The sequence below is a fragment of the Schistocerca cancellata genome, chromosome 1 (genome assembly GCF_023864275.1).
Source record: "Schistocerca cancellata isolate TAMUIC-IGC-003103 chromosome 1, iqSchCanc2.1, whole genome shotgun sequence".
Classification (NCBI taxonomy): Eukaryota; Metazoa; Arthropoda; class Insecta; order Orthoptera; family Acrididae; genus Schistocerca; species Schistocerca cancellata.
In genome coordinates this window covers 661,806,735-661,833,482 of record NC_064626.1, presented here as the reverse complement: position 1 = coordinate 661,833,482, position 26,748 = coordinate 661,806,735, and the positions used below count along the sequence as shown (strand labels likewise).

At 40.8% G+C, this 26,748-nt stretch overlaps 1 protein-coding gene across 2 annotated transcripts in view; it reads left to right on the top strand.

Annotated features, from left to right (window-relative positions):
• LOC126183769 (TBC1 domain family member 9) overlaps nucleotides 1-26,748 on the top strand; it is a 204,245-nt gene that overhangs the window by 142,750 nt on the left and 34,747 nt on the right. The window contains exons 17-19 of one of the 2 annotated variants that reach the window (XM_049926012.1): nucleotides 6,241-6,423; nucleotides 16,225-16,387; nucleotides 20,968-21,078. In XM_049926012.1, coding sequence (XP_049781969.1) covers nucleotides 6,241-6,423; nucleotides 16,225-16,387; nucleotides 20,968-21,078 — 457 coding nt within the window. Of the gene's footprint in view, nucleotides 1-6,240; nucleotides 6,424-16,224; nucleotides 16,388-20,934; nucleotides 21,079-26,748 lie in introns of both variants that reach the window. The other variant, XM_049926005.1, reaches the window with a different exon arrangement.

The window sequence follows — 26,748 nt, the reverse complement described above, 5'->3', positions numbered from 1 at the left end:
GACGAAAGGATGTGGGTTTTAAGGGAGAGGGTAAGGAGTCATTCCAATCCCGGGAGCGGAAAGACTTACCTTAGGGGGGAAAAAAGGACAGGTATACACTCGCGTGCGCACACACACACACATCCATCCGCACATACACAGACACAAGCAGACATTTGTAAAGGCAAAGAGTTGGGGCAGAGATGTCAGTCGAGGCGGAAGTACAGAGGCAAAGATGTTGTTGAAAGACAGGTGAGGTATGAGCGGCGGCAAATTGAAATTAGAAATTAGCGGAGATTGAGGCCTGGCGGATAGCGAGAAGAGAAGATATGCTGAAGGGCAAGTTCCCATCTCCGGAGTTCTGACAGGTTGGTTTTAGTGGGAAGTATCCAGATATTCCGGACGGTGGAACACTGTGCCAAGATGAGCTGGCCGTGCACCAAGGCATGTTTAGCCACAGGGTGATCCTCATTACCAACAAACACTGTCTGCCTGTGTCCATTCATGCGAATGGACAGTTTGTTGCTGCTCATTCCCACATAGAAGGCTTCACAGTGTAGGCAGGTCAGTTGGTAAATCACGTGGGTGCTTTCACGCGTGGCTTTGCCTTTGATCGTGTACGCCTTCCGGGTTACAGGACTGGAGTAGGTGGTGGTGGGAGGGTGCATGGGACAGGTTTTACACCGGGGGGCGGTTACAAGGGTAGGAGCCAGCGGGTAGGGAAGGTGGTTTGGGGATTTCATAGGAATGAACTAAGAGGTTACGAAGGTTAGGTGGATGGCGGAAAGACACTCTTGTTGCAGTGGGGAGGATTTCATGAAGGGTGGATCTCATTTCAGGGCAGGATTTGAGGAAGTCGTATCCCTGCTGGAGAGCCACATTCAGAGTCTGATCCAGTCCCAGAAAGTATCCTGTCACAAGTAGGGCACTTTTGTGGTTCTTCTGTGGGAGGTTCTGGGTTTGAGAGGATGAGGAAGTGGCTCTGGTTATTTGCTTCTGTACCAGGCTGGGAGGGTAGTTGTGGGATGCGAAAGCTGTTGTCAGGTTGTTGGTGTAATGGTTCAGGGATTCCGGACTGGAGCAGATTCGTTTGCCACGAAGACCTAGGCTGTAGGGAAGGGACCGTTTGATGTGGAATGGGTGGCAGCTGTCATAATGGAGGTACTGTTGCTTGTTGGTGGGTTTGATGTGGACGGACGTGTGAAGCTGGCCATTGGACAGGTGGAGGTCAACATCAAGGAAAGTGGCATGGGATTTGGAGTAGGACCAGGTGAATCTGATGGAACCAAAGGAGTTGAGGTTGGAGAGGAAATTCTGGAGTTCTTCTTCATTGTGAGTCCATATCATGAAGATGTCATCAATAAATCTGTACCAAACTTTGGGTTGGCAGGCCTGGGTAACCAAGAAGGCTTCTTCTAAGCGACTCATGAATAGGTTGGCGTACGAGGGGGCCATCCTGGTACCCATGGCTGTTCCCTTTAATTGTTGGTATGTCTGGTCTTCAAAAGTGAAGAAGTTGTGGGTCAGGATGAAGCTGGCTAAGGTAATGAGGAAAGAGGTTTTAGGTAGGGTGGCAGGTGATCGGCGTGAAAGGAAGTGCTCCATCGCAGCGACGCTATGGACGTGCGGGATATTTGTGTATAAGGAAGTGGCATCAATGGTTACAAGGATGGTTTCCAGGGGTAACGGATTGGATAAGGATTCCAGGCGTTCGAGAAAGTGGTTTCGGATTTGGAGAGAGGTTTGGAGGAAAGGTTAACTACTGAATTAGGGTGTTGTGGTACTGGATTGTGTCGATTGGAGTTTTGGAATTTTGAGGTTTTGGAGGGAGTGGAGCTGGAAGTGGGAGATTGAGTAGATGGGAGAGACTGGGTTTGTGTGCAATGAGAGGAGGTTGAGGTTTGCTGGAAAGGTTGTGAAGGGTGAGTCAGTTGCCTTTCCGGAGGTGGGAAACCAGGAGATTGGATAGTTTTTTGAGGTGAAGGGTGGCATGCTGTTCTAATTTGCGGTTGGCCTGTAGGAGGATGCTCTGAACAGCCAGTGTGGATGTGGGAGAGGAAAGATTGAGGACTTTTATTAAGGATAGGAGTTGACGGGTGTGTTCATTGGCTGAGTTGATGTGTAGGTGAAGGATTAGGTGGGTGAGGGCAATGGATTGTTCAGTTTGGAACTGGTATAGGGACTGATGGAAAGAAGGGTTGCAGCCAGAGATGGGAACTTTAAGTGTGAGGCCTTTGGGGGTAATGCCAAATGTCAGACAAGCCTGAGAAAATAAAATATGTGAGCGTAATCTGGCTAGGGTGAAGGCATGTTTGCGGAGGGAATGTAAATAAAACTTAATGGGGTCGTTGTGGGGGTGTTGTGAGGGTGACATGGTATTAGAAAGTGGAAAGTGTAACATGAGGTTGAAATGAAAATAACTGGAGAAAGTAACTGGAGATCTGTTGTGAAAAAAGGCGAAAAAGTGTTAGCTGGGCTATGTTGATCCTGTGGTGAACTTGGGTTGGTAGACAACGATGTGCACAAAGGTTAGGTGGTTGTGTTGCCGCCAAAACATGTTAAAGGATGGAGAAATTCGGGAAAATTTCGAAAAAACTGCGTGTAAATGTATTACAAGGAGTGGTTTTGTGGTGGCAGATTATGAAAATGAGGCTAACAATTGTCTGGCAAAGAAATAATGACGTTAAAACCTGTGGGAAGTGGCTAAAAATTAACAGTGATGTGCGAAAAACAGAAATGGAAGTAAAACGAAAGTTACCAGAACTAGACGAAATGGTTGTTTAATAGGTGAAAGGAACTGTTTGTGGACTAGAAACGGTAGATTTTATAGCAGCGGTAGTGTTGAAAGTGGATTTTTATGGTTTGGAAGTGGGTGACGTTATTGAGTATATATAGGCGGGATAAGATTGTATAGTAGATTACGGTAAAAAGGAGAAGGTGAATACAAAGTGAAACTACTGGCAAAAACAAAAAGAGAAAATAAGACGACAGAAAATATTTCGAAATGCAACAGTGACAATAACAAACGTAATTGTTGGGTTCAAATTAATGATACGAATATAATAGAGGGAAACATTCCAAGTGGGAAAAATATATCTAAAAACAAAGATGATGTGACTTACCAAACGAAAGTGCTGGCACGTCGATACCTTCTTCCTAAAATTCCAATCAACATAATCCATTACCACAACACCCTAATTCAGTAGTTAAACTTTCCTCCAAACCTCTCTCTCAATTCGAAACCTCTGTCCTATCCAAAGGCCTCACCTTCAGCCTCACTCCCAGATTCAACCAAACAGCCCTCGTCAAAGATTTACTGTCCTACACTCGTACTCTCTGCTGGAAGTATCACTTTGCCACGAAGAAAAATGATCCTAATCCTACCCCTAATGATCCAACTCCCCAAGATACTATCCAAATTGAACCATGCCTGGAACAGTTCCGTCCTCCGTCACAGCGGGACCCACCTCCTCTTCCTCAAAATCACCCTCTCCAAACCTTCCAGGAATTTCTGACTTCCAGCCTTGCCTCTCAATCCTTCTTAAAAAACCTTAATCCTACTCCCAACATCACCACTGCTGAAGCCCAGGCTATCCGTGATCTGAAGGCTGACTGGTCCATCGTCATTCTTCCGGCGGACAAGGGTTCCACGACCGTGGTACTTGATCGTCGAGAGTATGTGGCTGAAGGACTGTGTCAGCTTTCAGACAACACCACATACAATGTTTGCCAAGGTAATCCCATTACTGATGTCCAGGCGGAGCTTCAAGGAATCCTCAGAACCTTAGGTCCCCTACAAAACCTTTCACCTGACTCCATCAACCTCCTGACTCCACCGAGAACCCGCACCCCTACATTCTACCTTCTTCCTAAAATTCACAAACCCAATCATCCCGGCCGCCCCATTGTAGCTGGTTACCAAGCCCCCACAGAACGCATCTCTGCCTACGTAGATCAACACCTTCAACCCATTACATGCAGTCTCCCATCCTTCATCAAAGACACCAACCACTTTCTCGAACGCCTGGAATCCTTACCCAATCCGTTACCCCCGGAAACCATCCTTGTAACCATTGATGCCACTTCCTTATACACAAATATCCCGCACGTCCACGGCCTCACTGCGATGGAGCACTTCCTTTCACGACGATCACCTGCCACCCTACCTAAAACCTCTTTCCTCATTACCTTAGCCAGCTTCATCCTGACCCACAACTTCTTCACTTTTGAAGACCAGACATACCAACAATTAAAGGGAACAGCCATGGGTACCAGGATGGCCCCCTCGTACACCAACCTATTCATGGGTCGCTTAGAGGAAGCCTTCTTGGTTACCCAGGCCTGCCAACCCAAAGTTTGGTACAGACTCACAGTGAAGAAGAACTCCAGAATTTCCTCTCCAACCTCAACTCCTTTGGTTCCATCAGATTCACCTGGTCCTACTCCAAATCCCATGCCACTTTCCTTGATGTTGACCTCCACCTGTCCAATGGCCAGCTTCACACGTCCGTCCACATCAAACCCACCAACAAGCAACAGTACCTCCATTATGACAGATGCCACCCATTCCACATCAAACGGTCCCTTCCCTACAGCCTAGGTCTTCGTGGCAAATGAATCTGCTCCAGTCCGGAATCCCTGAACCATTACACCAACCACCTGACAACAGCTTTCGCATCCCGCAACTACCCTCCCGGCCTGGTACAGAAGCAAATAACCAGAGCCACTTCCTCATCCTCTCAAACCCAGAACCTCCCACAGAAGAACCACAAAAGTGCCCCACTTGTGACAGGATACTTTCCAGGACTGGATCAGACTCTGAATGTAGCTCTCCAGCAGGGATACGACTTCCCAAATCCTGCCCTGAAATGAGATCCATCCTTCATGAAATCCTCCCCACTGCAACAAGAGTGTCTTTCCGCCATCCACCTAACCTTCGTAACCTCTTAGTTCATCCATATGAAATCCCCCAAACCACCTTCCCTACCCTCTGGCTCCTACCCTTGTAACCGCCCCCCGGTGTAAAACCTGTCCCATGCACCCTCCCACCACCACCTACTCCAGTCCTGTAACCCGGAAGGCGTACACGAACAAAGGCAAAGCCACGCGTGAAAGCACCCACGTGATCTACTAACTGACCTGCCTACACTGTGACGCATTCTATGTGGGAATGAGCAGCAACAAACTGTCCATTCGCATGAATGGACACAGGCAGACAGTGTTTGTTGGTAATGAGGATCACCCTGTGGCTAAACATGCCTTGGTGCACGGCCAGCACATCCTGGCACAGTGTTACACCGTCCGGGTTATCTGGATACTTCCCACTAACACCAACCTATCCGAACTCTTCAATATATCCTCTCTTCCCGTTATCCTCCAGGCCTCAATCTCTGCTAATTTCTAATTTCAATTTGCCGCCGCTTATACCTCACCTGTCATTCAACAACATCTTTGCCTCTGCACTTCCGCCTCGACTGACATCTCTGCCCAAACCCTTTGCCTCTGTATATGTCTGCTTGTGTCTGTATATGTGTGGATGGATATGTGTGTGTGTGTGTGTGCGCGAGTGTATACCCATCCTTTTTCCCCCTAAGGTAAGTCTTTCCGCTCCCGGGATTGGAATGACTCCTTACCCTCTCCCTTAAAACCCAAATCCTTTCGTCTTTCCCTCTCCTTCCCTCTTTCCTGACGAGGCAACCGTTGGTTGCGAAAGCTAGAATTTTGTGTGTATTCTTGTGTTTGTTTGTGTGTCTATCGACGTGCCAGCGCTTTCGTTTGGTAAGTCACGTCATCTTTCTTTTTAGATATATTTTTTCCCACGTGGAATGTTTCCCTCTATTATATATATTCCGTCGGAACTGAATAGCAGCAGTCAACTTCTACATGGTTTGTATGAACAGTCACTCCCTCCAAATGAAAAATAACCTTTTAGCTTCTAAAACATATGATAATATAATAACCTGCCATAGGAAGGGGGGGGACTGATGACCTTCGCTGTTTAGTCCCCCTTAAACATCCCAACAACCACCACCATAGGAAGGGTCCCACAGTCACTTAATCAGAATTTAAAAAATCAGGTAACTACACAGTGTGAATTTTTTTTTTTTGCTGTAGTTTCTTGCTCATGCTGTAACACACAGTGTGAGTTTCACATCAGATCCTTTCATTTGTGCTTGCAACATTTAGAAAACAAGGTCTCTCCTACTTTCAGTTCTATGGTACATTGATATAATATGAAATATTTTGATTGACTCTTTCCAGGATCTGCTGATGCTTGTAAGAGAAGAGCTGTTGTCTCAACAGAGAGGGCCATATGAACGGTATGATCAAACACTGCCTCCATATGAGGCATATAGAGTGGATCAGGAACTCTTTCGCCTGCTTTTTGTTGGCCTTTCACCGTGGGGCAAAGGACCAGAAGCTCTCATGGGCAGGATTTTCAAGGTTTGCACTCTAATGATGTTTAAGTGTTTTTGTGTACAGTGGTAATTTATTTAGAGCCTGTATATAAGATCCCTTACAGTGAAAGTGGTCTTGGCCCAGCTGCCTCCTGTGCATATCATGACCACTTATAAGACGTGATTTTTGTTTACACTTTGAAAGAAAACCTCACAGATTTTTGCACCTCATGCTAGAAAGCTCACAACATTACTATCAGATGTTGGGGATCTTGTTTTGGCATACAGAGTATAGCCTACCTCGATCTGTTCTCCTTCTGCAGTGATGTTTTTGCAAGTCCTTTGCAACAACTGATAGTTTTGTAATGTCAAGAAAACTAGATTTTGCCATGGTGGCGGTGGTGGTGGGATAGGGTGGCAGGAGATTAGTAGCAGAAGGGACATAAGTAAGTTGTCTACATCATTCACTGTGCATAATGCTCCTAAGGCAAAGAAGGGAGGTTGTGGAAGATAGTTGTCAGTTTCTCAGTTGTTATTAATACTTATGGACCTGAAAATGTAGCATCTATTTTTGATGAAATTCACATGTAATTTTTTTGTTTGTAAATGATTGGACATACAAATTTAAAAGGTTGTCATTCTATGTGTGCCAAGACAAATCGTTAGGGCTTTGAAATTGACAATTAAAAAAAAGTGGTGTTGCAAAACTTTTTGATTGGAATATTTGCTTTTGCAAAAACTTCAACAGTCTTTCTTCTTTTGACTTTCTTTTAAGCCTTCAACAAACAATCATTTCCGCTGAGAAGCAGCAGCATTTTCCCACTGGCAAGCTTAGTGCTTCTCCAAGTGAAGGTGTTGTATGACATTATTTTTCTTTTATCACCCAATTTGATAATTACAAAATCTGCGTAATATTAATTTCAACCTTCCATGGGCATTCATAGCCAACTGACCCATACTTGACAACACTACAGATAGAACTGACAAGACACTTAGTGAAGAAATAGAACCAAAAATAATTCTATTCGCAAGTCAGGGGAAGAGTTTCAGTGCAACTGAAATATGTTCACAGGTTTTGTTTTCCAATAGCTATGGTGCAGCTTCTGAACATTATAAAATGGCAGTCAGCTGCAAGTGTAAACAAGCCAGAATTATGACTGACTGCTGGAGCAGAGAGGAGTCATGTGGAGAATTGAGGCCCACCTCCCTTTCACAGTGCAGCAGGCTACCTACACCCATGTTCTGGGTTTCTGCAAAAGCAGATCTGACATGGTCATAGGAATCGCCAAACTCTTCTGGCATTGTGAGGGTTGTAATGAAACTCTGTTATGGATCGGTATTAGTCTCTTCACTCATTTCAAAATAAGAAAAAAAAAATGAGCAAAGTACAACACAAAGCATTAAGGAACAACTTTCGTGCAATTGTTTGAGGTGGTTAGCAGTGTAGTAAACAATATAGTTCAGGCCCTGTCTCTAATGGTATTCAATGCAACTACTGTTCAAAACCTCCACCCTATACCAACTTTTGAACTTAAACTGATATACTGTTGCATTTGTAAACTTCTAATTTTGCAAACACATTCTTACACATTTATCTTTCAAAGTGGTCTCAAACAGATGATGTGCAATATCAGTGACCAAAAATTAGTTTCATTTTCAAAATTTATACGTATATAAAGTAAAGCTATTTCAAAATATCTGCAATAAAATAGCTCATCTGGATAAAATTTGCTATTATGTAGTTCTGGTAGGTAATCTCAACTTTTCAGATTTTGAGGCAGAATTCACATTTTTTGCATCATCAGAAATGGCATTTTCTTGTGAAATAGTAAAAGTTGGTTGATTAGCTAAACAACTGCTGCTTACTGTTTCATATGTGGAGCCATAGGAATTTCCTTCTTGAACATTTAGTTCACTTTTCACTTCCATCTCCTCCCCTTTTACCCCAGTTCCTCTGTACTACATTAATCCTTCTCCTTTATTTTTCTTTCCCTCTTAATCTCTGTTCCCTTCTATTCTCCACTCCCTCCTTTGCTACCTCCCCCCTTTTCTCACTGCTTTCTTTGTTACTTACCCCTTCTTCTCACTCTGTATTTTACTCCCTCTCACCATTCCTTACAAACTGATTTTTCTCTTTCCTTCCATCATATTACTTCCTTCCTCCTCTCACAGAAAGTAATCAATGGGAAGTTTTACCAATTTCAGTCTGAGTGATCTCTTCACAATCTAGTTACTCCTGCAAAAAAGATCAGTCACTGAAAGGAAGTCTCCAAAATGGGTGCTCAATGGGGAAAAAAACCTGACTGAGGAAGGTGGTGCACTGGTTAGGACATTGGACTCACATTCAGGATGATGCCGATTCAAACTAGCATCTGGCCATCGTGATTTAGGTTTTCCGTAGTTTCTCTAAATTGCTTCAGGCAAATGCTGGGGTTGGTTCCCTTGATAGGTTATGGCTGACTTCCTTCCCTAATCTGATGGGACCAATTACCTCGCTGTTTGGTTCCCTCCCCAAATCAACCAATGAACCAAACAAAAATTGGATGCCACACCGCTAGTTGCCTGACTTTGAAGAGTGAGTGTTCAGGAATGGACAGATCTCATCACATCCATGAATCACCATACTGCAAATGTATCCATTTCACAGTCCATTGAAAAATTTAAGAGACAGTCCACCCTGGATTGCTGTTCTAAATTAAGAGGCTCTGCAAAGATTTAAATCCAAACCTAGCTATGTATCTGAGTCAGAATGAGCCATGGCAGTAATTTTAAATTCTATTACTCATTATACTTTGGCCACAAGTGTACGTGGGTATAATAGGATGAGCAAGGTTAAAGCAACCAGTGCCGTAGTAACCATACAGTGCAATATAGTTATCCTTACATCACAGCACAGAAGAAGGGTAGAATATTTTTTGCAGATTACATCTACCCTCGACCAGGATGCCCTGTCCAACATCATTGGGAAATTATGATGAAGAAAACATTTTTATACCATTATATTTGTTCTCATTTTAATTGCTATTATTTGATTCTTCCATATCTTGATTAGGAAATTCAGCCTACCACTTACAGTGAATGGAGGGGCCTACCCTTTGTCTCCTGTTGTGATTGTTGTGACTCCCCAGACTCACAATATTGTACTGTTATTTTAAAGATGTTTTACATATGCTTTTCTTCTTACTTGGATTTTATGAATCAGATGAGACAACTACAGAAAGAATTAGTTGTTCAATTTTCTTCTTGAGGAATCCTTTCTTATTTATTATCTTGTGAGGAAGGGACTGATGGCATTCAAGTGAACAAATATTCTTGTGAGCTTTTTAAGCCCACTAGTCCCTCTATCCCTCAAGCATTTCCAACTGAATTAGATTAATCAGTGAGATTAGTTACTTGTATGGTATAGAAGCTTACCTGCCCATAAATATTCACTGATATTAATTTGAAGTCAGTGCTTCTTCATGGTACACTAAACAGGTCAGGAGACAGGAGGGGGGAATTTGACATTCTGAAGTAATGCAAAATCTCCAAGGTTTACAGGAGCTCAAAACTTTGTGCGGACTTTAAAGCAAAATACTTTTAATATTTTCAACAGTAAAACAGTCTCGAAATCTGGCAGACAATCTATAGGTGTGTACTGGTCATATGTCAAGTGTATCAGCAGCATGACGCAATTGATATCATCACTGCACAATAGCAATGAAGATGTTACCAATGACACTGACAGTAAAGTGGAGTTACTAATCATAGTTTTTCAAAATTCCTTCACAAAAGAAAATGCAGTAAATATCCTAGAATTCTTATCAAGGACAGCTGCCAACATGAATAATTTATAAATAGATGTCCTAAATGTAGCGAAGCAAGGTAAGTCACTAAGTAAAGGTTAGTCGTTCGATCCAGACTCTATACCTATAAGGTTCCTTTTGGAGTATGCTGAGCAAACAGCTCCATTTTTCATTATTAGCAGTCACTTCCAGCCGCTTGCAAGACAAAAGATCCATACTTAAAGACTGGAAATTACACAGGTCATACCAGTACGCAAGAAAAGAAGTAGTAGTAATAGTTCGCTGAATTATAGACACAGATCAGTGACATCATTTTGCAGTAATACTGTGTTCCAGAAGTATGAATTACCTCAAAGAAAATGATTTGTTGACACATAGCCAACACAGATTCAGAAAATATCATTTTTGTGGCATGCAACCAACTCTTTATTCACATGAATAATGAGTACAATTGACAGGGATTGATACTGATTATACATTTCAGAAGGCCTTTGACATCTTTCCTCACAAGTGACTTCTGACAAAATAGCATACCTATGCATTATTATCTCAAAAACGAATGGTCCAATCCGACATGACAAAACTTAGGCTGAAATTTTTCACATGGGAAGAATACATTAAAAGAAATGCAATGTTGTAATTGTAGTTGCTAAGACACAGTGCAAGTATTGAAAAAAAATGTTAAAGTTAGTCATTTTTGCTGCTCTTCTACTGTTTATAACAGCAGTTTGCGCAACCCTTCCCTCCTAGTACGGAATCGGTGAATAAGCAGACGCAACTGTGACGAGAATGTAGTGCCAAGTAGCACAAAGTCCAAAGTGCACAAGTGCAAATTTTAAGCATACCAAAAAGGCCTCAAATAATTAATTTTTTGAAAACTTTCGGTTCCTATTGACAGCTAAACTGTTGCAATATCATTGCTACACAACTGACCAGCAGAGGGAAAAAAATCAAGGCAGTACATTGTGATATATTACAGCTGACTTCCATTAATTGGGACTTTAATTTTTTGACATAAGATACTTTATAGCAACTCCTGTAGATAGTTCTTAAGATAATTTTTGAATAATGTATATTTTAGTAACTTCTTTATTTCGTAGTCACCACAAAAATATGAAGTGTATATTGACAGATGAAATCTAACATTTTCCTTACACTAGGCATACCTGTTAAAAGAAAAATTAATGCATCCAGGCACATCATAGTAATTATTAGCATTATTTAGACAGAATTGGGATAAGATAAGATTTGGCTATGGCTGTTCTTTTGCATATTGCACTGTGTACCAGGCATATATGATGAAATTCATAAAACTAGTGATGCAAACTGGCAATGCATGGATGACTAAAGTTTGACAATAATATTCTACTGATAAACCTAAAATTACAAGCAGTAATCAGAAATTATATTGTCTGACAATTTTATGAAAAATGCTTTTCACTGCTGAAACATTTCTTTATAGAGAGGCTGACTCACACTATTAGTTCAGGATGGCATCCAGATTATGTTAACAATATTTTATAACCAACAGTAAATAAACCAACAACTGTATCTTCTTCTCTGATTTATCCCAGAGGCAATCAGTTTCGGCATTCTGTTATGCCACCATCAGGCCATATGAACAACATAGTAACAGCAGTGAAACACCTGCAGGTGCATAAAAGTATGGTAACAAAATTCCACATGAATTATATGTTATCATTATACATAATTACATTAAGGAGCCTATAACTAAATGAACAACCGGGGATGGTAAAATTCAGTAGTAGTACCACATCACCGTAGTATAGTATCCATAAGTTCGAAATACATATCTTACTAAAAGAAATAAAATAACTATCATCCTAAAGTCTGTACCAATAAAAACAGTGAATCAAAAAAAGTAACTGTGAGTAACTATTAGGAGACATAGTTATGCAATTCCATGAATGTTGTCACTAAGAGCAAATAGAACTTGCAGCATATAGCATACAAAGCTTTGTCAAATGTTGTGTCAAAATGAAGATAATCCTGATGTGATACACGTTCTATATGAGCACAAGAATATACCAGTGTTTTAACACCCAGTCAAGAAAAGGCACAAAAACAAAGAATGTGGCTTCTCAGTTCCATCAAAATTTGCTTGTGCATACAATGAAACATTGAAATCAATCAACAGCACTGCCCAACAACACAAAGTAACAAACAAAACACCAGAAATATCTCGTGAAGTAAAGGGACTGAGGATTAATCTCTCGATAACTCTTTTATGTAGCATGACGACAATAAACATGTAACCATAATAATGTGTATGAAGTACACCCATTGTATATGAAAAGAAGCAAGTGCCCTGTTATGGAATGGCATCATACATAAATAAAAAGGAACACACACACACACACACACACACACACAGCCAGACTACTTTCCACAGTAAAAAAAGCGAAACCACATATCCTATTGCCGCACAATCGTGGCTACATTGCTGTGAATGCATAGACATTAAAAACATATATAACAAATGCATCATGGTATATCAACATATGGTTGAGATTACTGAATGGTAAAACACATCTGACACTATGGCATCAGGCTGTAACCAATACACATACTACAAGTGACATGAAAATATAAACGTCAGTTTACATCACTGCATAAAAATGAATATAAATAAGATCGATAGTCCATTTTAACATATGTGGAACATGTGCATTATGCTGTGGTGATGTGCTACTAATTTTAAATTTTACTACGCCAGATTGCTACACTTAGTCATAGGCTCCTAAATGTAATTGCTTATAATATTAATGTTATATATGAAGGTGGTATTTGTTCTTTCAGACTTGTCTGAAAGAGCAGATACCATTGGTGATCTTGTGGCTCTCGAAGAATGAAATTACATTGAAATCCAGACCTTTAGCTGCTTACAGGTGTTGATAAATATCAACGGGGACAGTTGAAAATGTGTGCCTTGACCGTGACTTGATCCCGGGATCTCTTGCTCACATGGCAGATGCTCTGTCTGTCTGAGCCACCGAGGACATAGAGGATAGTGCGACTGCAGGGACTTATCTCTGGCATGCTCCCCGTGAGACCCAAATTCCCAACTTACTTCCCACACACTACATTTGTAGTGCTCCTGCCCACCATACTCACTGCTCGTGGCAGTCAATCTACTGATTTCTGTAAGAGTTTGGACAATGTGAGTACATCCTCTCTGAAGATCATTGGCTGGTAAGCCTTATCTATATGAAGATAGTATCTTTTCTTTCTGACATGCCTCTGGCCTCTGGAGTAAAGCAGAGATGCAAATATAGCTGTTTGTTTATTAAATGCTGCTGGTTATATCCATATTGGCTGTTGTTCTGTTGTTCCTCATAGTAAGAAAGGATGAAGTGAAAGTTAGTCCTTTTATTGTTCTCTTGAAGACAGATGTATCATTATGTCCAGACCAAGAGTCCAACAAAAGCAATGAATTATTTTTTGCAACTGGGAAGAAAACATTTCGGATGCAATGCTGGAAATTATTCTTTCCCTTTTTTTCAGCTTTTGTTACATCGATAAAAAAATATTTGCAACTAAATGGCCCTTTTTTAAATTTTTTATCCTAATTTGCTTCGAAGAATCAAATATAGATATAAAAATATTGTGACAAGGAAAGTTGCTACCTGCCATATAGCAGAGATGCTGACAGCCTCAGTTGCCCAAGACTGCAGTTTTGTGTGTGTGTGTGTGTGTGTGTGTGTGTGTGTGTGTGTGTGTGTGTGCGTGCGTGCGTGCGTGCGTGCGTGCCATACTGGCCGAAAGCTATATTTGTGACAGTGTTTTTGTTGTGCCTATCTGCGACTCAGTCTTTCCGCTATATGGTGAATAGGAATTTTACTTTTCACAATATTGTTACATGCCATCCTGGATATTCCATTGTTTAAATAGATAAAGTTTGCTTGTGCTTCAATCTTGTGCTACAAACTTAACTCAGAATGATTAAGTGCAGTTTGTTTGCACTTCTTGCACAAAACCTGACTGGGTTTATACATAACATTTTAGTGCATAACAAGAATTGTGTACATCTTTCTTCCATTTATACAATTCACAATCAGATTTTACAAAACGGAACTGGGTTTGCACGCCACTTAATCTTAAGCATTTTCTCCCTCCTTCGCTTAATAAAAAAATCTACTGAAAGCTAATACTGTACATACTTTTTTGGACTGGAAAGGTACTTTATTTATGTTCTCGACTTTAATTAGCGCAATAGTCATCATTCAAACCACCAACTTAAATTGGACCTTTGAATAGGAAGTGTTGTGGTGAAGGTGAACCAACGACTGCATTTTATTGACAGAAAGCTTAGAAGACGCAACAAATGTACTAGAGAGACTTGTTACACTTTCTTGTCCTTCCTCTTCTCAAGTATTGCTGTGTGGTACTGGATCATTCCCAGATAGGCTTGGCAGTGGATATGATACTAGAGTGAGGGTTGCAATCATTAAAACAAAGGATTATTTCCTTGCATTGTGATTTTTTTCAGGAAATTTCAATCACAAACATTTTCATCCAAATGCAGAAAGATTTTGTTGACTCCCTCATACATAAGGAGAGCTCACATGGAAAAATTTAGGTCTTAATTTTTCCCATGTGCTATTCAAGATTGGAGATGTTGAGAAATAGTCTTAAAGTGTTTCTTTGAGGCCCCTGCCAAACAGTTAAGTGGGAATTGCAGAAGAGTCATGTATATGTAAATTTAAGTAGAGTAATAACTAGAAAATTATATGTATGCCCCTGATTTTTCATATTTTAATTTGAATGTACAAAGTGATGAGAAATGTTGTAATGTTGTTCCTAATTGGCAGAATTATTTCCTGTTTCTTCTAATTTGTCTTCTACAATTTCTAATATCATCTTCATATCATTCATATGAGTGTCAAAGTAATTAACTAACAGATAATACATGTGTAATTCTTGAAGAGAAGTGAGTGAGTTCGATTGCGTACATTCATCATAATTCATTTTTTTGAGGTTGAAAACATTAACTGGCATACACTTTACTGTGAAACTCGGGAACCTGCACAAAAACAGGTGGTACTAACAAAAATATACAAAAGAAACAGAAAATTGACTTTTATCACTACTGTTAACACTTAGTGATGTTGCTAAGGCAACTGTATTTTATTATGGATATTAAATGAGTTGCAAATTGAAGTGAGTAGCAGCTGTAAACAGTTGTCAGAGAAACTATTAATAGAAACTGAAATTCACATTACAAATTACAGTTGCATTGTGCCATGTCATCTGTTTGTTAATGCACTGACAACCAAAGTCAGTTGCCAGCTCTGTGGGACGTGCACTGTCTGCTTCAGCTACAGTAGGGGTGTACAGCTGTCTGGTGAGCTATGGATTTGGTCATTTTCAACATAATTTTAAAATACTTGCAGTGTGTCAGCTCTAGTGGGGGGGGGGGGGGGTTAACAGTTATTCCCTCTAGCAAGGAAGAAAAGTATTCCTGTTGTAACATTGTTTGTAAAAAAAAAAAAGTTTATTCCCAAAACTTGTTCACCAGATATTACTATGCTCAGGTATTTGTACACATGGGTATTTTGGGACTGGCAGAGTGGGTGGGAGGTATATGGGAGCTTATGAGGAGACAGAGATGTTATGTTTCGTAGTTCAGCACTCATCTGATAAACAGGTACAGAATCAAGAAGCTAAAGAGTATGTAGAAAAAGCGAAGAGCACACTGATTGAAAAACACTGTATGCTTTATCTTCCTTACGTTTTGGGAAAACAGATCAATTTGAATATAAGAGACTAGGTATGACTTGAGATAGGATCTGCAAGATGCCTAGTTTTCTCTCTCTTTTGAATTGCTTTTATTCTCTCCTAATTTTAACATTTTTATACATATATTTACAGTAATGTCTAGATTATAGTGACTTCATCATGGTTTAATCTTTATAAATGGTATTTGTAGTATGTGGATTGTTTATTGTTTATGCTAAGTTTCTCATCCATAAATTAAAACAAATTTCTCTGTTTTTAGTAGGTATTTGTTATTTCATTTGTTACTTGATTTTATTTTGCAGCTGCTGGACCACAATAATGATGGACTGTTGAACTTTCGTGAACTGGTGGTTGCATTAGGCCTCACTTGCACTGCTGACCTCACCCAGCGCCTAAAGCTGCTGTATATGGTCCACCTACCCCCAGTCCTCAATATAGAGGACATTGAGAGTCCCACAAACTCTGGTAAGTTTTGGAAAAATGAACAGCTCATACCTTTCTCATGAACAAAGTTTAACCTACAAATCCATAACTGAAACATTTAAAATGGAAGGAAAAAAACCATGGTTTCCCCAACATATTAGCCACTGTTCACAGCGGTGCTTATGAAATAAGTTTTTCTTACACTCAATTTGAGGTATTTACTTTTTCATTTATGTGAATTGTACTTGTATTTGTAACACAGTTTTGCAATATTTCTGAACGGCCTACCTAGTTATTTAGAGTATGCAATTCTTATTCATTCAGTCATTTTTAATTCATGATAGGGTTTCCTGTTATGCCTTCAACTCAGTTGAAATTGCTCACCTAGAGCCAGTACAGTTGCATGTTATATCACTTCTACTGGAAGGATGTCTCTTTTTATACTCTCTATAAGGTAAAAATTTGTAATTATGACAATTTACTCATATACCGATCATATACTGGAACTGAACGTTGAAATAAAGATTGTGTTGTGATAAATTTTAATCGCATGGCAGTCCATAACAAATAGTCATTGCAAATCTATACTGTGTGTGATGTTACTAGCTTTGTGTACTCCAAGGCTAATGAAAAATTAAGTTTTCATCTACAGATACTCTTAACAACTGCAGATGATGATTACATTTAGGATGGAATCTGCAATAATCTGATTAAAATTACTCATTAGTTCACATCGCACATATTGGAGCTGGTTACCCCCAACCAGAGCACTCAGCGTCGTGCCCCAAACTATTCGCTGTTGTGAAACTGCCACAACAGTTAGTCAGTTCACTTTCAGCTCCATGTCCAGCTTTCTTTTTTGATGTATTCTAAATTCTGGGTCTGATAGACTTCTTTCGTATTTCATCACACATTATACCCGTCTCTCCCCACCCCCCACCATTCTCTCTCTCTCTCTCTCTCTCTCTCTCTCTCTCTCTCTCTCTCTCTCTCTCTCACACACACACACACACACACACACACACACACACACACACACACACACACACACACACACACAAATGAGGCTAACAAGATACATATGTTTCGTACACAGCAAGGTATGATTCAGTGTCACATCTAGAGTTACTATAATCACAAAGATCAGCTTACATTAGAAAGCTTTACATGATGCCAAATTTTAAAAGGCTGCAATTCATAGCAGCACCTGGGTCACCGGAATCGTAAATACAACAACCTAACTCAATATAGTCACATAGTGGTGTGGTTAGCACAATAAGCCGATGTGTAGAAGGTCATAAGTTTGAATCTCTTCAAACGATGGATCAGATATTTTTTAAATTTCTAAATCTGATCAAAAGACATTGATTATTATTTTCATTCAGTTAATTGGTTTAAATGAGTTTTTTATTCATAATACTTTGCTGCATCACACTTTTTCATCATATTGACTTCGTTATTTGCTCTTATTTTTTTCTTCCTATCATTCTGTTTTTCTTTGGAATCTGCCTATGTCATCTATAATCAGCACCCAAGTGCCAATGACGACTGCTCATCGGTTGTTGATGCAGCAGCTCGTGTAGCCCATGTGAGGATAGTTTCAGGTAATCAGTGATGGTGAAAAATTATGGTTTGTCGTAGGTTTGCTCATAGATGTTAGATTTAATTACCATGAACAGAGCGATTGTGCTTTTAGTTCTGCTGAGATTGTTGACTGTCATTTTCTTGGATACGGTGATCATCATGACGTTGTGGTTAGGTTAGAACATAAGTTTGAATTTAGGGCTACAAGACACATCGTCTGCCACAGTTCGCTCACTTAAAACCAGCTGTTGACAGAGCATAACGCATTTCTGCCGTACCTCATAGTGGTCATTTCCAACATTGCTCCATGTTACACAGTAACAGTATTTGTGAAGTGATCCTGCAGTGTTTCTATGTCCCCCATAACCAAGCACTAGCTGGCAGCTGATGTGGCAACACTGCAGCAGCAAGTGACAGACATTATCTGTCAACTAATTTTAATCAGAATATAGGCAGATAGTTGGATTTCTGTTATGTGACAATGTCATCTGTAACGGAATTTTATGAGTATCAGTTATCAATTTAATATGCATACGTCACTGCTGCCTGTGCAAACCTATTCTACACACATTATCTGGCCAAGCCCAGGAATCTTCAGATACTACCACCAGTATGTCATCGACATATGGAACCAGCTTTCCAACTTCATTTCTCCATCTGGTTGTTAAGTGAGAGTTCTAGTGGCAAGTTCCAGAAAACTGGGACTGTAAGTTGATTCTTGAGGACAGTGTTTGGTAATCTCCTTAGTTACCTCATTGTTCCCTGCCTTCCAGTCAGCCGTATGATTCCTGTAGTAGTCAATAAGATTATTTTAAAATCGTGTAGATACCTGGAACTCTCCAAATTGGGTTGATATTAAAAGCCCCTAAAAGGTTCTCAGAGATATCTCCAATATTGATTATGATTTGATTTGCACTAATTAAACAAATAAACCCAAGACATTTCAGTTTTATTAGTTTCTTTTGCTCTTCTTTTTCAGTAATGACTGCTTTGTCTGTCTTCCAGATTCCCAGAACCATTCCCAGCTATAATATGTATTTAACAGTGTTGTCAGAAAAGAGAACAAACTGCATTTGATTTTCTGAAGTAGTTAAGGAAGAATTACTTCTAGACCAGACACTTTGCACCTTTTCACCTGAATTATTGTTACCTCTTGCACGAATGGAATGGCAATGGTTTAGTTTGTATATTTCTAAGCAAGACACATAATGAGCTGGCAGTGATGTTGCATGTCGTGCTTGTTTCTTATTCTCAAGGAGTGTGTCAAGAAGAAACTCTACTGAATGGCTCCACGTTTGAGTCATTTTCCCACCAGTTTCCTGTAGTGGTAATGGGATTTTTATGTTCAGTGGTAGAAGTTTATATAGCTATCAGTAACCATTGTTCTTAAACTGCCTCTGTTGACATTTTTTCCAGTGTTAATGTTTAGCAGTGCCATTTGGTGATTGTACAGTCTCGTTTTGAGTGAGTGCTGATGGTCTCTGTACTTTCTGATATTCTCCCGCAGTTCATTTAGTTTGATGGATCAGGGGGCTCTGTTGACGTGATGGTGTTACAGGAGGAGGCTTCATTGTGGTCACTGAAACATTACAATGACACTTTTGTTACATCATCAATAGACTGGAGGAAGGCAACTGCAAACCACATGCCTGTGATTTACCAGAAAAGTAGGATGAAATTCTTGCACTATCTATGAAGTCTGCTCTTGAGCAACAAGTATTTCTTTTCCCCTCAAAAAGAGTGATTCGTATTCTAAAATTCTGTGCTGTATTTACTACTTTCTAAATCGATAGGAAGGACTGGGGCATTACAAAGTGTCTCAGTATGTATGGATCATCCAATTTTGTTTTCTTTCAGTTAGTAATTTGTCATTTTTTAACTCCTATTTTTTTTTATTTTTGAATTTATTTTTGTTACATAAACTGCACGCAAACTTTTGATTGTTCCCTGGGCTTTTTAGTTCTGAATCAGCCAAAGACAAAAGCCTTCATGCAACAAATTTTTCTTGCATATTTCTTACCAGCCTTTGTTTTCAAACATTAATTTGTTGAGCTATAATATTCATTGTTTTATCTGTGTTTATTTCACAGATATGCATTGTAGGCATAATTATCAATATTGTGGTATAATTTTTAAATGTGCGGTATATAGTAAAATTTCATTTCCATTTCTCATTACACGAAACAGATCACATCGTTACCTCTCTGTGTCACTACAGCTTTTGTAAATGATCACTTTAATATGAAAGCATAGGCATGCTGTTCACACTGTGTGCAAGAATTGGGATTTGATCGCTTCACGTCACTGCTTTTCCAATAGCAGTCTGTAAGGAGCCAGGCTTACTTCCACTGGCCCCTCATATTCCACTCAAAAAATCAGTACAAACACTATAGTTTCTGTTTAACTGAGCACAATATTGCTTCATTTAAGGCATTTTAAACAAGACATCTTAAAAACACCAGTGTGTCAACAGTGATAACAGTATCACTCAGCATCCATTCCAGTATGAAATTGTCATTTTCAACTCAATGGATGCTTTTGAAGTAACATCTTTGAGGATTACATATGGCTTTAGTACCATAGTTTATAGACATTTTCCCACTTTCTAAAAGCAGCTCACTGGCTGAAATGAAGTGTAACAGAATTGCCATCTTTGATGTTTTTCACTTTTAGTTCTTATCTAAGTTTCATTGTACCATTTTAGTTGTTTGCTTACATCTACATTGTTTGTGTGTGTTTGTGTGTGTGTGTGTGTGTGTGTGTGTGTGTGTGTGAGAGAGAGAGAGAGAGAGAGAGAGAGAGAGAGAGAGAGAGAGAGAGAGAGAGAAGGTGTGGAGGGGGGGGGGGGGGGGGGAGTGGAGGGGAGGCATATTTGAATTTATAAAGGTGCCCTAATCTTAATCTCAGTTTTTAATGGGAAAAAATGCTGAAGTACCAATGCAGCTGAGATTTAAAAACATGTCTTCAGTCATTACCTGTTGATGATGAATGTTAGCTGTGCACAGGTCGTCGAACAGCGACTCGGTCTGTTATTGCAGAGGGTGGTGCTGAAGTTGCAGCAGAGGCCACAGACTTCTTTGACACAATGCAGCAGAGTATCACTTCTTTAGAATCTGCAGAAGTTGACGACAGCATGAGCAATTCTCAAGGTTAGTGATAAAAAATATTCATGGGATTTTAAATTTTATTTATTCTGGTTAAATTTTGATCTTCTAATAAACTATTACAGATTCACTTACTCGTAAATTATTAAAGAGAACTTCTTTCCATGTATTGTTTTTTCTGCATTTTTATTAAAACATCTTAATTTTTGTAATATTTTTTTTTAATTTTTGTACTTTCAGTTTGGTGACATTTTTCTGGCAATAATATACTGCATTGTAAAAGAGAAATAAGCTGCAGTAGCCACAGACTTCCTTTGTCAGTTTGCTAACTCATTTTATATGTTTAGGTGGTGTAATACTTAATAGTACAGTCTGCATGGATCAGAGAAATGTGAAATAAATACCAATTTCATGCTTTTACTGAATATTTTCACCCCAAGATCTGAAGCAATGGAGGAATCAAAGATGGGGAGACATCTTGGACAGTCTCCACTAGCACTGTTGTCCATTTACTTTTAAATTAATGAAGTTAAACCTTGTTTAGAAGCACTGAAAATAAATGCACAGGCTGCCCACTTGAAGCTACCACCATGGAGAATATCGAAAAAAAATTGTGGTGCCATAATGCAAGACCACCAAATGGAAGTGACTTGAGATTGTTGAGACAGTAGTAATCTCATATGAAGAAGTACACATCATCTTGCATGAAAAACTGGAAATGGAAGAGCTGTTTGTCAGTCAGTTGGATGATCACTTACTGCTGTCTGAAAATAATAGTTGCTACTCACCATAGAGTGGAGATGCTGAGTCGCAGGTAGGCATAACAAAAAGGCTGTCAGAAAGTAAGCTTTTGGCCGACAAGGCGTTTACCAGAAACAGACAACATACACAACATATCCTATACACAACATATCCTATGTTTCCGTAACCCTACTGTCCTCACCCTTCGTCAGTCATTGTCGTTACCCATCTAGCCCCTTCTCTGTTCCCATTCCAGTACTACGCAGCCCCGTATTCCAACAATGCTCTCGCAGTTTTTTTTACTTTTATCCTTTTCCACTACCCTCCTCCCCCTCTGTCTGACCTCCCATCTGCACCTAGCTGCTCTACCCTCTCTCCACCTTGTCCCTGTATGCTCCCACAAGCAGCAGTTTACCATTCCCCCCCACCCCTACCCTGCTACCCCTCTGCCCCTTCGCACCCCAGCCTCCTCCTTACCCGCATGATCCAGTTGCTTCTCCCGTTGTGCACTGTTGCTTCAGCAACCAGAGAATGTAGTTTTGTGTGTGTGTGTTTTCTATTTCCAATAAGGCCTTGTTGGCCAAAAGCTTACTTTCTGACAGTCTGTTTGTTGTGCCTATTCTGCAACTCTGCATCTCCACTATATGGTAAATTTTGATTTCCATCACACAAAATAGGACATACTATACTTAATTATTGTATTGTTAGAAACATAAAATGAATGAAAAGTAACCAAGACTGGAACACACACAATTGCTCATTTACAAAGAAAATGCATCATCCCACACTGCAGCAGTCACAATGGTAAAAATGCATTAACTCAGCTACAGATTAGTCCCTCAACCAAATTGTTTTTTATATTTAACTCCAGGTGATATATTCCTATTCCCCACCTAGAAAATTTGGCTTGCTAGAAATAAAACTGCAACCCTCAGGGGCTCAGCATCCATTTGCTGAGTACATGATGGTGACCTCAGGGTCCTAAGCTGGGGACTGGTAAGCGGTCAGTCTCCTCTTACCGTAAGCTCTGGGCATGCTTCAACGACCACTGTATGGTGCAGCAACAGAACATTGTGTGTCACAGGGAATGGGGAGCTTGGCTTGACCGCCCGGATTGTGAGGATGGCAAAAACCTCTATAAAAAACCTCTTAATCTCAACGTGTGCTGTGTGCTGATGAGATGCTTGGCTGTTGAGATGGAACAGTTGTTAGCAGACAACTCTGGGGAACCTCCCACACCTCAGTTGTATAAGGCTTACTCAGGAACACAGAGCTCTGTCTGAGTGGACCCTAGTTTCCCTAGCTACTCATGGAACTGAGATGGAACCTTCAAAATCATATTGTTCTCCTCCCAGTGGGAAGGGTGTACTGCCTGGGAGTATTCACACTCAATCCTCAAAACGAATGAGGGAGGCTAACCCTCCTGGTAACCTGCATCAGTTGAGTTATAGTAACATCACTCAAGGAATCATAAATCAAACTGTGGTTTTGGTCATGAAGAGGAAGGAGGGGATGTTTGAAAAAGTGTCACCCTTTTATATCCATAAAGACTTGGAAGGATTTGCTGGAAGCCTGAAATCCATAAAGTGGCTACAGAATGGTTACCTACTGGTCGAAACTAACAGGGAAAAACAGATGGAACTATTTACGAAGACCAAAAAATTGGGTAAATATTATGTAACTGTTGAACTGCGTAACTCCCTGTGCTCGAGCAAGCGTGTGGTCACATGCCGTGACATTATGGATATCGACTTAGCCGAACTTAAACAGGAATGGGCATTACAGGGGATAGTGGAAATATAGCAAAGGATGCCTAGGAATAATGGAGAAATTACGAAGACCACCACCTTCATTGTGACCTTTAATTCTCCAACTTAGGGTTAGGCCTTATGTACCTAACCCTATGCGGTGCTAAAAATGCCAACAGTTTGGTCACACAGTGTTGAGGTGTGGGGAGGTGAAGCGACCTGTGGTAAATATGGAAAGGCAGCCCATGAAGCTGGGATTGACCTTCCGTCTTCAGCAGTCTGCATTAACTGCTCTGGGAGCCATATAGTCTGGAGTTAAGACTGCCCTGTTTTTGCAGAGGAATGAAAAATTCAGAATTAAAAGTCACTAAGCAGATCCCTTATACTGAGGGAATATAAGGTAACAAAACATCGCATCTTTACCACTTCTTATGCTTCCATGGTGCAGAAACCTGTTTCTAAGGTTGACGCCTCAATGCTGATGTCATCCAGCATGCAACTATCCACCACCAGCACCTGTACTAGGATGTGTGCATGCCCAGGCAAAATGCATAAGGATAAAGAAATCCAAGCAGCCGCCACAGAAAAGACCAACAACAGTTCAGTAGTGAGTGTCAAGAAGGCACACAACAAGCAGAGTGCCTCTCAACGCCCCCTTTCCCCTTCATCCTCAAAGAGACAGGGTTCAGGGAAAGGTTCACAATGTTTGGGTCAAAAGCTGTTGTGAGTGCCATCAGGTGTCATTCTTTCATGTCTGACTGATGAGGAGGACATCATGGAATTAGATGCCTTAGATTCAGGCAGCCCCACCACTCCCACTCACTCTAAAAGTGCTTCACCTCCGCTGTGCAAAGATAGGGGTAAATTAAAACCACATAGATGAAATGGCTCCCGTCCTACAGCAGAATTGTCAGGGGTTCAGGACGCATGTGGAGGAACTTCATCTCTTATCTTAGGGTAGACCACTATGTCTGTGTCTCCAGGAGACTCATTTCCATCAATCATACACTCCTGAGCTACAAGGGTATGTACTCCACAATGACGACGACCTGAATGGAAAGAGACCTAGAGGAGGTGTAGGTATTTTCATCAGTACTGACTACAACTCCTTGCCTCTCTCACTTGTGACAATTTGACAAGCAGTTGCTGTATCAGTTCACTTGCGTGATCTGTTAACAATATATTCCCTTTACTTGCCCCCGGATGATGCACTTCCACAAGAGGCCTTAACCGACCTTACTACACAGCTCCCCCGCCCTTCAAACTCAGTGGTGTTTTTAATGCACACAATGTGCTTTGGGGCTCTGCAACTACCTGCCCCAGGGTAGAGCAATTGAGAGATTTCTCATTTCATCATGCACATCTTTGCTAAATGCGGGCTAGGACACTCGCTTCTGCACAGCAACTGGGTCATTATCTGCCATTGATCTCTCCCGTTGCTCTTGCTCACACTGCTCGATGCGAAATGGTCGATGACTTGCACAGAAGTTATCACTCCCCGATCTGAATTCACCTGCCAGGTGGGGTGGAGCCCAAAAGGAAACTGCCGCAATGGTTGCTCAGTAGAGCCAACTGGGCACTTTATAGCCAGTTGGCCCAGTTCAAACATTCTGGGAATGTTGAGGCATGGGCGGATCATATTACCAAAATGATCCACCATGCTGCTGCAGCATCCATTCCCCAGTCCATGGAACAACAGAAGAGGCAACCTGTCCCTTGGTCGAGTGCCAAATGCCGCTCTGCAGTCAGGACCAGGCATGCGGCTCTGCATAGGTTCAAGTGTCAGCCAACTGCAGAGAATCTTGGAGCCTTTTGTTGTGGCAAGGGCAAAGTGTCACCGACCTTTTGAGAGAGCTCATGGCAACAGTTCCTGAACACTATTGATCATTCCACCAAACATTCTGTTGTGTGGGAGACCATCAGGAGAATTTCTGGGAAAGGAGATAGGTGCCCCATGGTTACTGTAATGGGGAATGGCACACTCCAAACCAATCCACAAGACATTGCCCAGACTATAGGCGGCATATTTTGACACAGTTACTGCAACAGCCAGTCAGGATCCAAGTTTCCAGCACAATAGAGCAGTTGCTGATAGGTGTCTGGACCACCTGTGCTGTAGATTACAACTGCCCATTTTCCATGTGGGAGCTGAATTCTGCATTGTCTGCAGCTTGTGACACATTCCCTGGTCATGACAGGATACATTACAGTATGCTACGGCACCTCACAATGTAAAACAAAGATATCCTCCTCGCACTTTTTAATGCCATTTGGATGTCAGGTCACTTTCCCAACTCTTGGTGTGAGGCAGTTTTAATTCCTCTTTTAAAACCTGGGCAAGTCTGTACATGCCCACGTAGTTACTGTAGTGTTGCCCTCACTAGCTGCGTGAGAAGGCCCTGAAGCAGATGGTCAATTGCTGCCTTGTCTGGATCTTAGAATCCAGGCATCTCCTTAGTCACTTTCATTGTGGGTTCAGGATGTATCGCTTCTCTTTTGATAACCTTTCCCTCCTGGAGGCAGCTATACAACAGGCTTTCCTATGCTGGCATCAACTTCTATGAATATTTTTTGACATCAAGAAGGCCTACAACATTACTTGGAGGCATCTTACCCTGGAGGATCTTCACAAATGGGATTTTCATGATCGTCTTCCCATTTTTATTGAGTGCTTCCTCTCACCACGATATTTTAGATACAGAGTGAGCGATGTCTTGTTTGATCGCTTTGAGCAGGAGAATGGTGTGTAGTTTTAAGTGTGACTGTCTTTGCCATAGCTATTAATAGCATTAAGTCCATAGTGAAAAGTCCTGTCCAGTGTTCCTTGTTTCTGGATGACTTCTCTGCATTGTGCTCTTCTTCAAGCCTCGCAACGACAATATTTCAGTTGCAACTAAATCCAATGTTTGGATGAATGGGTGCAGAAGAGTGGCTTTAAGTTTTCCACCAAGAAGTCCATGTGTGTTCTTTTTAACTGTTCTCAGTCCAATTTAAACTTTCCTGGGTTGAGGATGAGGGACACTGCCCTCACTTTTAAAGAAACTGAGGTTTCTGGGCATCATATTTGACTCTAAGCTTACAAGGTTACCACATCTTAAGGACCTGAAAAAACGGTGATTTTAAGTCAAGGTTTCAGTATTTTAAAATATCTTAGCCACAGTACATGGTGTGCAGACAGGACTTGTCTGCTCCGATTTTACATGGCATTTGTGCGATCTCAGCTCAA